The sequence below is a fragment of the Anolis sagrei genome, chromosome X, assembly GCF_037176765.1.
Source record: "Anolis sagrei isolate rAnoSag1 chromosome X, rAnoSag1.mat, whole genome shotgun sequence".
In the NCBI taxonomy this organism is placed as follows: domain Eukaryota; kingdom Metazoa; phylum Chordata; class Lepidosauria; order Squamata; family Dactyloidae; genus Anolis; species Anolis sagrei.
In genome coordinates, this window is record NC_090034.1 from 33,185,337 (window position 1) to 33,198,262 (window position 12,926).

At 44.8% G+C, this 12,926-nt stretch overlaps 1 protein-coding gene across 6 annotated transcripts in view; it reads left to right on the plus strand.

Moving 5' to 3' along the window:
- The window catches only part of LOC132781627 (tRNA (32-2'-O)-methyltransferase regulator THADA-like), a 39,776-nt gene that overhangs the window by 24,694 nt on the left and 2,156 nt on the right, over nt 1–12,926 (plus strand). For 4 of the 6 annotated variants that reach the window (XM_067473151.1, XM_060785935.2, XM_060785936.2 and 1 more), the window contains 7 exons: nt 82–318; nt 1,218–1,443; nt 3,296–3,502; nt 5,127–5,362; nt 9,981–10,157; nt 10,520–10,774; nt 11,858–12,063. In XM_067473151.1, coding sequence (XP_067329252.1) covers nt 82–318; nt 1,218–1,443; nt 3,296–3,502; nt 5,127–5,362; nt 9,981–10,157; nt 10,520–10,774; nt 11,858–12,063 — 1,544 coding nt within the window. Of the gene's footprint in view, nt 1–81; nt 319–1,217; nt 1,444–3,295; nt 3,503–5,126; nt 5,363–9,980; nt 10,158–10,519; nt 10,775–11,690; nt 12,064–12,926 lie in introns of those variants that run through there. The other 2 variants (XM_067473153.1, XM_067473152.1) reach the window with 2 other exon arrangements.

A 12,926-nucleotide genomic window follows, 5' to 3' on the forward strand; every position in this document is an offset into this window, starting at 1 on the left:
TATTGTCAGCTATTATTGCAGGAAAAGCTGCCCATCTTTGTATTCTTCAGCATTCAAGTTCTTACTTGTTTTGTTTCCCAGCGATTCCATTTGCTTCCTGGAGTCTCTGATCCAGCTTTCAGGAAACCCCATTTACGCTGTGCGGAAAATGGCGGCCCGGGCCTTGCTGCCTCTAGTCCCTCGGAGTAACTATGGAAAGGTCCTCTTGCAACTGACCTCCCATTTGCCACAACCTGAGGATATGCTGTCTCATAATGCACTGCACGGATGTCTGCTGCAAATCCTGGCGTTGCTAACGCGGGCTCTGCGGGTGAACTGGTAAGGGGCTTTCCTAGGAACGCTATCATTTACATCCACACCGCAACATTAAAACATTGTCAGCAGTTCATTTAAAACAGGACACAGGTGGGATGTATTTGATTTTAGAGGAAAACAGGCTCTCCTGGAGGATACAAGGAATTGTCATTATTATTATTATTATTATTATTATTAAACTTTATTTGTAACCCGTTAGCATCTCCCAAGGGACTCGATGCTGCTTACAAAGGCCAAGGTCTCAACACAACAACAGCATAACAGACAATTCAAGCAAAATCAAAGCATAAGCAATAACAACAAAACATTAAACCATAACACAGTAAAAACTATGGCCGGGCCAAGAAATGGGTACAGAATTAAAAGTTGTTGTCTTTCCTTTCTGATGAAAGGGTTGAAGGCTAACCTTTTGCAGAAATAATAATAATAATACACTTTATTTATATCCTGCTCTTATCTCCCCAAGGGGACTCAGAGCAGATCACAGCATACACATCTATAGGCAAACATTCAATGCCTTTTATACAGTGAACAATGACACAAATACACAAATAAAGCAAAGGTTTCACTTTCCAACTCCGGTGTCTGGAGGCAGTGCTCAATTCTGGCCATGGTGGGGGAGTGCTCTTGTTCCATTTTCCATGCCAAGGAACCTGTTGTCTGTCCATAGACCCTCCTGGTCCTGTTGCCAGCCTGGCAGCATGGGTGCTTTTTACCTTCCCGTCAAGGCGGTACCGATTGATCTACTCACATTGCAAGTTTTCGAACTGCTAGGTTGGCAGAAGCTAGGGCTAACAGCAGGAGCTCACCTCAACCCACGGCTTCAAACTGTCACCTTTCTGGTCAGCAAGTTTTCCTGCAGTTAGCGGTTTAACGGGCTGTGTTTTTTAAATTCCTTTTAGTCTCTCTTCTGATGCCTTACTCACCATCACTTGTCAGATGGAAGACCATCTCTGGCTTCTCACCAGGCTGCAGCGATGTCACTTGGTCCGCACAGTCTATCTCCAAGTCATTTCCCTACTGATGGGAAGCTGTTCCCAAAGTTTTGCCCAACAGGTTTGGAAGATTGTGAGTTCTGAATTAGCTGACTGTCAATTCCAAGAAAAAGGCAGCAACTCTCCAGTTCAGGTACCTCTGATTGCCAACTACCAAAAAGGAAAGGGGTTTTAAGACTGTATCACACCAAATGGAAACATACCATTATTACAACAATGCCTTTCGCACCTTACTGTATCGCACTAAGATTTATTTGTTTGTCGTGTCAGAAGTGAATTGAGAACACAGTTATAATGTATAGAAAAACCACAAACAGAGTTAAAAACCTGGCATTATAGTAAATGTCCTTTGACCAAAAGCTGGCCTCTTGAAGTGCCTCTGGTCTCGCTGTAAGAAGATCCTCCATTGTGCATGTGGCAGGGCTCAGGTTGCATTGTAATTGGTGGTCTGTGGTTTGCTCTTCTCCACACTCGCATGTCATGGACTCCACTTTGTAGCCCATTTCTTAAAGTTAGCTTTGCATCTCATAGTGCCAGAGCACAGTCAGTTCAGCCCCTTCCAAGTCGCCCAGTCTTCTGTGTGCCTAAGAGGGAGTTTCTCATCCGGTCTCAGCCACTGATTGAGATTCTGGGTTTTCGCCTGCCACTTTTGGACTCTCGCTTGCTGAAGTGTTTCTGTGAGTATCTCTGTAATCCTTTGTGATATTATACAGTTGTGATATTATACATTTTTCTCACAAGGAGGCAATAATTTACAGTATCATAAGCTGCTGACAGGTCTATGAAGACAGTTTCTGCACTAAGATGACATTTAGGGGATGCAAATTCCCGCAATCAGTCTTCCATATATAGTTGCTCTCCCTACTTGTGTTCGTTCTACCAGTGTATGATAGGTTTTTGGGTCTGTTTTGTGGCAATTGCACAATTGCGACATTTCTGCAAGAACTTCCTCTGCTTTGCAATATCAGGACTGCAGCAGAAGGAAAGTTACATGCAGGGAGAAGTGGCCGAACAACAGAGGTATTGGATTCACTGGCAGGTTTTTCCACTTCGCATCCAAGTGCAATGCGATTCAGGGAAGTCACAATGCTGGGCAATAACACGTAACCAAAAGGGCTTTTTATCCTGCCATAATTGCGCTCTATTAGTCTCGTGTGATAAAGTCTTTTGGGGAGGATCTAGCAGTACCTTTAAGGTGACGTGATTTAGCCTACGGTTTTGTGGATCTCAATCATTGATGGGACAGAATGGACAGATGAAATGCATTCCACACAAACCACTAACCGAAAGTGAAGCTAGGAGAGGGACAAAGTACTTTAAGGCTTCTCCAAAGGGTAGATAGTACTTACTTACTTACTTACTTACTTACGTGATCCCTCATAGCTCAAGGATGATTGTCTTCCAGATGTGGTGTCTTGGCGGTGGGTCCGATTGTGGTTGTGGAGCCCTATTCTTGATCCGCATGTTCTCCCACAGTGAGGACATCAGTTTCCAGACAGAAGGCGGTCCTGGTGACGGTTGGCTTGACGTGCCTTCCTCTTGGCACATTTCTCTCTTTTGCCCTCCATTCGTGCTTCTTTGAATTCTGCAGCACTGCTGGTCACAGCTGACCTCCAGTGAGAGTGCTTAAGGGCCAGGGCTTCCCAGTTCTCGGTGTCTATGCCACAGTTTTTGAGGTTGGCTTTAAGCCCATCTTTAAATCTCTTTTCCTGTCCACCAACATACCGTTTTCCGTTCTTGAGTTCGGAGGTAGATAGTAAGTAAACCAGCCATTAGAAAGTATGGATTTGCCCTATTGTCAAAATACCCTAGGGAAATAGACTTACCTCAGTGAGGGATCTGCATCAGTTTGCATTGCACATTTTGAGGAAGAAGGCATTTATGTGTCTCATTATCTCCCTCCATGGAGCTTACAGCTCAGTTCCCTTTTCTCTTCCTTGCAACATCTCTGTGAGATCATAGCTTCTTTTGTTTTTCTGTCCCAGGTGGGTTTGACTACCTTCTACCAAGCCGGTGCCCACTTCCTTTGCCAGGAGGCAGCCAGGCTGGGATGTCCCAAAAGAGTCAGCAAACTTTGCTGGTTCCTTCGAAGGGGGAATGTTGACGTGCAAGTAGCCATCTTGATGTGGGTGAATGAACAGGAGGAAAGAACAGGACTGGAGCTCGGCAAAGGCCTGCAGCTAACACTACTGGTGAGTCCTGGCATCGGCATCCAACTCACAGGAGAGGAAAACAGAGCTATCGCTCACATGAGGCCAACCCTGAGGGTCACATGAGGACAGCCCTCCCCCTGGTTCTCAAACTGTTCTCCTCCGGCTGTTTTGGACTTCAACTGCCCAAAGTTCTAACTGATTTAACCAATGGTCAGGAACCCCCTCCCCCCTCTTCCAGGGAGATAGGGCGGGATAAAAATAAAGTTGTTATTATCATGATTATTATTACTACTGTTATTATTACTACTACTACTACTACTAGCTGTACCTGCCATGCATTGCTGTGGCCAATCTTACCTCCCGCTTTCTCTCCTTTTTCTCTCTCTCTCCTTCCTTCCTTCCTTCCTTCCTTCTCTTCCTCTTCCCTTCCTCCCCTCTTTTCTTTCCTTTTTCTCTTTCTCCCCTTTCTTCCCTCTCTACCTATTCTTGAACTGCAACTCCCAGCAATCCTCCTGATCAATCTACCTTCCTACCTCTGTCTAATCTATCTATCTTATTTATCTGGAGGATTGCTGGGAGTTGCAGTCCAGGAATAGGAAATTGGAAATATGCAGGGATTGGGATGCTCTCAAAGAAACCAAAGGAGAAGAAGGCTTGCAGCTTGGAAGCAGTGCATTTGGATCCTCCTCCTCCCCTAAAGGGCCTGGTCTAGGGGATGCTGGGAAGAGAGTGTGGATATGCTATTGTGTGTTTTGTTTGCCAGGGGGACTTCTTTTTGTGCATGCACTGTAGCATCTTTTTGCTTTTTAGGCTTTTTAAGTGCCTTCTGCTGTGTTTTTCAGTGTTTTTATGAGTGATGGTCACTTGTTGGCCTGATAGGTGTTTGTGTCCAAATTTCATGTCATTCATCCAGTGGTTTTTGAGTTATGTTAATCCCACAAACAAACATTACATTTTAATTTATATAGATTATTATTAATAATAATTCTGGGAGCTGAGGTCTAAAACGTCTGAAGAACCTTTTGAAATGATGCGACATTATATGGAACAAAATAAACATTTAAACAGAGTGTTCTGGATATCAGTGTACAAACAGATACAGCTTTGTGTTGTCGAAGACTTTCATGGCCGGAATCACAGGGTTGCTGTGTGTTTTTTTGGACTGTCTGGTCATGTTCCAGTAGCATTCTTTCCTGATGTTTCACCTTCATCTGTGGCAGGCATCTGAAGAGGCTTGTTCAGAGGTCTGTTGGAAATGAGAAAAGTGGAGTGTATATATTAGAGTTGTGCGCAGAATTTGTTTATCCCGTTTCCTTCATTTCGTGTCTTTCATTTTTTTCGGGAGCATGGAACAGAAAAGGCCCTCCCGCTACAGAAATCAGCTCAACACAAAAGCAAGCAAGAGCGGGCTATTGGTTAAAACAACCAATGGGATCCAATAGGCAAACTGGTTTTTTTTCTTTCTGGGGAGCACCTTCACTTTGTCCATTGCAGAGCCAGATGCATTACAAAAGCTGCCCACCTGAGAGATCTCTAAACACCCTTCTCATTCTCTGTCACTTCTGAGTCTCTCTTTCTCTTTCTCTTTCCCTGGTGTCTCTTTTAACATGACCTGTATGGTGCTTTCTTCTGACTCGAAACCTCTTTCTCTCCTGTCAATTAGGAGAATCTCGAAGAGGTGCTGAAAGGCGAGACCAACTGTGTGCTTCTGAAACTGTACCTGGAGGCTTTTGTGCATCTCCACGGGGAGCCCCTGTTTCAAAATCATCCTTTTCCGCCACTGAGTGCTGGGTACAAAGAGTGCATGGAGATCCTGTTATCCATGGTGGAAAGTGACCATCTCAGCCCAGAACTTCTGGGACAGGCACTGTGTGTCCTTGCTTTTCTCTTGACACTGAGGTAAGGAGATTATTAAGTTAAATATATGTATGCTCAGTGGAGAGAAGGATATTTGAGGCAAAGATGAAGTTCTTTGGCCACATAATGAGAAGACAGGAAAGCTTGGAGAAGAGAATGATGCTGGGGAAAATGGAAGGAAAAAGGAAGAGGGGCCGATCAAGGACAAGATGGATGGATGGATGGCATCCTTGAAGTGACTGGCTTGACCTTGAAGGAGCTGGGGGTGGTGACAGGGAGCTCTGGTGTGGGTTGGTCCATGAAGTCATGAAGAGTTGGAAGTGACTGAATGAACGAACAACAAATATGTATGCCATGGCATTTGTGTAGTTTGCATGAGAAAAAGATCTGACCACCTAAAATACCATGGTATCCTTCTGGGATGGCTCTCTGGGATAGGGCTTGGGGGCACTGTTTTACAATGGCTCTGGTCCTTCCTGGAAGGCCAAACTCAAATAGTGGAGCTGGGGGACTCCTGTTCAACTCTCTGACCAGTGGCCTGTGGGGTCCCTCAGGGCTCAATTCTGTAAAATGCTGTTTAACATTTACATGAAACCACTGGGAGTGATCATCCGGAGTTTTGGAGTTCGGTGCCAAATTTACACAGATGACACCCAACTCCATTACTCTTTTCCATCCAATACCAAGGATGCTGTCCTAGTCCTAAAGCAGTGCCTGTCACCAGTAATGCACTGGATGAGGGCAAACAAGATGTAACTAAATTCAGACAAGACAGAGGTGCTTGTGGTCAGTTGTAACGCAGAACAGGGTATAGGGCTACAGCCTGTGTTGGACAGGGTCACACTCCCACTGAAGACGCAGGTTCGCAGCTTGGAGGTGATCTGGATTCATCGCTAACTCTGTCGGCGGTGGCCAAGAGCACCTTTGCACAGTTAAAACTTGTATGCCAGCTGCATCTGTACCTTGAGACACCAGACTTGGCCATGATAGTTCATGCCTTAGCAACATTCTTTTTGGACTACTGCAGTGCTCTCTACGTGGGGCTGCCTTTGAAGACAGTTTGGAAGCTTCAGTTAGTACAAAGATCAGCATCCAAGTCGGTAATAGGAGTGCCGTACAGGTAGAAAATCACTCCCATGTCGCAGCAGCTCCACTGGCTGCCAGTCTGCTTCCGGGCTAGATACAAAGGGCTGGTCATTACCTTTAAAGCCCTAAACAGCTCAGGTCCAGGCTATTTGTCCAACCACATCTCCTCTTATGTACCAGCTCAGACACTGCAGTCATCGGAAGAGGCCCTACTCTCGGTCCCACCTGCTGGGCAGGTGGGCTTATTAACAAAAGACCCTCCCTGTGAATGTATAGCAGAGTAACTTATCAACAGCAGTGTGACCCCGCCCCAGTAGCACGAAGTGATAAAAAAAAAAAAAACACAGACCAATGTTATGTCTTCCTTAGGAGGCTATTCTTTATAGCAAAACAATATAATAATAATAATAATAATAATAATAATAATAATAATAATAATACTTTATTTATACCCCGCCACCATCTCCCCAAGGGGACTCAGGGTGGCTTACATGAGGCCAAGCCCAACAAAAATACATCAGCAAAACAACAAGCAAGCAAGCAAGTAAACCCAATACAAATATTATAAATAACATATAAGCGAATACTGTCAACAAACTGATAAGTAACTGCCAAATCACTCTTATCTCAGAGGGAGTTTTGGACTTAACCAGCAACACTCCATTAACCAACCTGAAGAGAAATAAACGAAGAAAAAAACAAGAAGGATGAGAAAACAAGCTGACCTGTTTAGGCTTCTATGGCTTCTGGAAGCTGAAGCAGCATTTGTATTATAACTTGTCCTACAATCGTTGTTGTGGTTTTGGCAAAGCACCATTCTACTACTGTCCCCTATTTGGAAAAAATGAGCTATGCCCCAACAGCACCAATTTGACCTCAGTGCTTAGTCTCACTCCCTCAGACTCAAAATTCCAGGTAATAGATGAGTTCCTGGAGAGCCATTCAGACACCCCCCCCCCTCCTCCCTGCAACCAAAGGACATACTACAGCAAAAATAATACTACACTCGATACCTCATCAAAAAACTCCAATAGCTCTGCTGCAAAAGAGGCTTCAGTCCCAGGAAGTGAATGCCCTACTCTCTCAGCACTCCAAAAGAGACTCAGAGAAATGGCTGAAGGTAGTGGGGAAGTAGATAACAAGCTCCCCGATCGGCTGGAAAAAAAACCCAGCCCCCAACCACAGTCAACATAGAAAGAGACCCCCTAATGGAGGGCAAGTGATTACACATAACTGGATTGTGAAGAAACCAAATGGGACAAAGATATCAGCAAAGGAACACCTAGCAGAGCTACAATCATCCCTGGGGCACACATTGGACTTAAATTATGGTGTATTCTGTAAACACCTGACACAGAATGGGCAAAGAGGAAGCATAGAACTAACATTCCAGGATCCTGAGGGGAGGTGCAAATTCTGGTCCTTATTACACTCTCTCAGTGAAGATATACTATTCGAACTAAAACAGCCGCAGAATGAAAACGGGCCTTGGCATCCCAAACATCCAGCATCCTGCTTACAGGACAAGCGGGGAAGCCCACCCAGAAATAGAAACTGGAGGGGAGGGAGGAATCATCGTCATAGCACCCCGCCCTTCATTACATATCCAAACAATATCCAGCTACAACAAGAACATAAGATCGGAAGCACAGGACATCATAGGTACATGGTGGATGGAGCATATCTGGGCAGTCCTAAACAAGAATATGCCCCCGGCCTTTTTCCCAGAAGCTCGGGAGGTCACCACAGTGGGATCCTCATCGGAGACAAAAGAACTAACACTGAACTTCTTCAATCATCCACTAGAAACTCCAGTTGACTGGATAAAAAGCAAATGGGGTTGGATATAATCTCCTGGAATCTGGCTGGCTGGGAAAATAAAGTGGCAGATAATGAATTCATTGAAACTATTCAGAAATTTGACATTATCTGGCTGCAAGAGACCTGGACACATGAACTTAACCCTCCATTCCTACATGGTTATAAAACATATAAGCAGTAACACAAAAGAGATTTAAAAACACTGTGGGCAGGGCCAGATGTAGTAGATTAAAAAAAATTAAAACACTGGGTGTGAACAGAAGTAGGATATGTCTAAATGGGAGTTTTAGAGGGTAATGTAGGGAGATCAATCCAATGGATAGATAAAGTGCTTCAGAGAACGCATTCAGAAAATTGGTCAGATCAGGGCATTGTTTCCTTTATTCAGGGAAGGCACACTGGAACAGCCACATTTTCAAGCTCCTCCTAAAAGCTGCCAACGTGGAGACTTGTCTGATATCCTTGGGGAGTGAGTTCCAAAGTCGGGGGGCCACCATAGAGAAGGCCCTCTCCCTCATCCCCACCAGTTGAGCCTGTGAAGGGGGCGGGAGTGAGAACAGGGCCTCTCCAGGTGATCGAAGAGATCGCGTGGCTTCGTAAACAGAAATGCGGTCATGGTAATGTAAATGGTTGCACTATTTACAAGAACAAGGTTTCCATGACACAAATAAAGTTCAGCCTTCACACTGGAGCTTCAAACATGAGGCCTTCTCATAACGAGGCCTACCTCAAACTAAGGCCTAATAACACTAAGGCCTATTATCCCACAGTGAGGCCTACTACCACTGAGGCCTTTCCTCCCACTGAGGTGTTCTCTCACACAGAGAGGTGTCTTCTCACACTGAGAGCTCTCTCAGACTGAGGCGTTTCTAGCAACAATCACTCCTACTTATATTGAACTGCAGTTTTGCTGAATCATTGCATTCACTTAACCCTTTAAGTGCTTGATTCACATTTTTGTAATTAAAAATACCTACTTAATTTTTAATATTTCTGACACCACCCCCATCTCAAGCGCGACGGGTGGGAATGAGAGAGGGGCCTTCCTCATGATCGCCCCCCACCTCTGGAACTCCCTCGCTAAAGAAATAAAAACGGCCCCCTCCCTCTTCTCCTTCAAAAAACAATTAAAAACTTATTTCTGTACAGTGGCATTTGGAGAGGAGGATGACAAGAAGTCTACATTCATTCAATAGTCCTGTTCCAAATTTGTCACCATACTCCGACTCAGTTGGTTTTGGCTTAGTTGACTGTTGATCTCGCTGGCTCCATTGGCTGTATTACATTTTAATAATGATTTCAAATGAATGTTAAATCTTGTTTATATAATTTATGTTTAATGAATATTATGTTAGATGTAAATTAACTGATTGCTTTATGTTTCTATTTATGCCTTGGATCTGGCATTGAATGTTTGCCATCTTTTGTTGCAATCCTCCCTGAGTCCCCTTGGGGAGAGAAGGTGGAATACAAATAAAGATTATTATTATTATTATTATTATTAAACAAGCAGGTCGTGTTTTCCCAAGTTTGGTTATACCTCTTTTTATGTTTAGCTAGTGCTTTTTTATTTGCTATATAATGATGAAACCTTGGAGACAATAATCATAACAACAACAACAACAAATATTATTTCTTACCCGCCTCTCCTTATGGTTCAAGGAAGATGGGATTTTCTGGTCGTAAGAGTATGAACAGGCTATGACATTGGTGGTCAATCTTATTATTAACTTCTCTCTCTCTCTCCTGACAGTACCGAGGATCATTCCATATGGGAACGATGGGGCGCAGTCATTGAAAAGTGCAGCAAAGCTGTTGCATTGGAAGCACTCAGAATAGCAGCAGCCAAATCGCTGAAAATAGCAGGCGGGGATCTGATTTGGAGAGCCCAACAATCCTCTAGTTCAGCTCTTCGCAGCATGGCTCTACGGTATGTATGTAATGGCAAGAGTGACGCTAGCAGTTTGGCCAACTCAGCCTGAATTGTACTGGAGGACCTAGTGATTCCAAGAACGGTATCCTCTCTAGGAATGTCTAGGTCCTCAAGTTTGGCTCTATGCTTAATGTCCCATGGAAGTTTACCATAGCATCACACTGGCGGACTTAGACATTCCTAGAGAGAGTTTTTTCATCAAATCCATAAATAATTAAATCCACAACAAGTCAAATCTGCAAAGGCGAACTGTATATACTTTCACACTGATTTATTATTATTATTATTATTTCATACTGATTTCACTTAATATGCTCATGTTTTTGGAAGTTTTCCTAACGTGATTTTTTTGTTCCCAGTATAATCGATGCTGGCTTGACCCTCCTCCAAGATGAGGACCACGCCGTGAGGCACGAAGCCGCCATCTTTGCTAGCCTCCTTGCAGCGCCACCTCAAAACAGTTGTGTTTTGCTGCAGGCGAACAAAGCCTTGCTTGGCCTGCTGCAACTCTCGCTGGAAAAGTTTGGGAGCGACCCGGAAACTTTTGCAATGTTGGTTCGTCATCTGCACACAGCTCCTCTCAGTAGGGCCTTAACTGAGCTTGAGTCCAAGGGGTAAGGAACAGAAAGACTTGAATTAGCTCATCTAGCTCAGTGGTTCTGAACCTGTGGGTCCCCAGGTGTTTTGGCCGACTACTCCCAGAAATTCCAGCCAGTTTACCAGCTGTTAGGATTTCTGGGAGTTGAGAACCAGGAGCTGTGAACTGAATTGACATTGACTTTAACCAGAATCCAGAACAACCTTCAGACTATAGAGAACAGGGCCAAAACTAACCGAGTGAACTTCAACAGGGAGAAATATACAGTGCTACACTTAACGCATAAAAATGAAAGGCACTGATCTAGGATGGATAACACCTGGTTTAGAAACCATCCATTTTGAAAGGGATCTAGGCGTCTGAACAGACGACAAGTTGAACATGGGCCATCAATGTGATGCAGCAGCTTAAAAAGCCATTGGGCTGCATCAGTAGGAGTCTAGTGTCACGTTTGAGGGGAGTCATGGCCCCCTGCTATCCTGCTTTGGTCAGACCTCACCTGGATTAACAACGCTCTGCCTGGTTCTGGGCAAAGCAATTCAAGGAGATGGGACAGGGTGGAAGGGGTCCAGAGAAGGACCACCAAAATGGTCCAAAGTCTGGAAGCCATGAATCTCTATGAAGCATGACTTAGGGAGCTAGGTAAACTGAATTGTTATTTGGAAAAAATAATTTCTTTCCTTTGTTTGATTTATGGAGTTTTCTCACCTTAAGAATTAATAATTTTACCTATATTTTAAATAATCTGAATTCATGACATTTCTATCCCAGGAGCTCAAGGGGATCTCTGTGGTTCTTGCTGGCTATCAGCACCAACCTAGAAGGTCATCTTTCCTGACAACCCTAGGAGGTGGGCTTTGAACTGCTTACTATGCCTTGCTGGTTCTGGATTTTGACTATTTCTTTCTTCCAAAACCCTGCCTCTTTTGCAGAAATGTCCTCTTTGTTTGCCAGTGGCCTTCTGGACCAGAGATTGGCCTTATTCAAAAGCTGGTTGTCTTGGAGTTGTAGTCTTTTGGATGGAGAAAGCTGGTGTAGACCAAGGGCTTGGTGGCTTTTCAATCCCTGTGTGTCTGTCCATCTCTCTCGCCATACACAGGGTTGTTAGTCTCTACAAAGAGGATGAGCCAAACGTTTACGCCGAGCCAGGGGTCTTCTCCCAGATGCTGCTGCCCTTCCTCCTCCAGCTCCACAGCCGGGCATCCAGCTCTCCAGAGCTTCAGATGGCAATGTCCAACTGGCTCAAAGTCACCGGACCCGAGATCTTTTCGGACCTCCAGCGCTGCAAGCTTTGGTGGCACCAAGGTAGGTCTAAAGATAGCCGGGGCATTCTAAGGTGAAGGGCTGAGCCTTAACCAAAATCGAGACTTTGAGACATCTTTGATTCCACAGTCCAATTTATTATTCAAGCATCTAAACCAGGCCTGGGCAAACTTTCTAACTTAGGGGCTGCATGGCAAGCTGGGGGGGGGGAGGGGTGTGGGCCGGGAGGGAGGGGGTTCTCCCCAAGTCCCCTTCCTGCCCTTTCCTCCCTCTTCTCTTTCAGAGGCAGAAAGTGAAAGAAAGACAGAAAACTTTTGGATCTCAAAAGGGTTGGCCTTGGTCAGGATGAGAAGGTGGATGGGAGAGAAAAATTGTATGCATTAGACCCTGTATTGCCTACTCCTGATCTAGAATCCAAGAGCTGGAAGAGACCCCCAAGGGCCATCTAGTCTAATCCCCTGCCATGCAAGAAGACACAGTCAAAGCACTCCCAGTAGACAGCATCTGCAGAAAAGCTTCAATAGAAGGAGACTCCACCACACTCCCAGGCAGCCTATGCCACTCTCCAACAGCTCTTACTCCCTGGAAGTTCTTCCTAATTTTTTCAGTTGAATCTCTTTTCCTGCCATTTGAACCCATTGCTCCCTTGTGCTCCCTAGAGCAGCAGAAAGGCAGTTTTCCACCTTCTCCTCCTCAATGGGACACCCTTTGAAATCTTGAAACATGTTTCTCATGTTCCCCCTCAACCGTCTCTTCTCCCAGCTAAACATCTTCCAGGTGGAAAGGAGGAAGGAAAAAGAGGAGGGAAGGAGGGAGAGAAGGCTGGAAGGAAGGGTAGAAAAGAGCATGGAAGGAGGGAGGAAAGAGAGAAGGAAAGACAAAAGGGAAGGAAGGAAGGAAGGAAG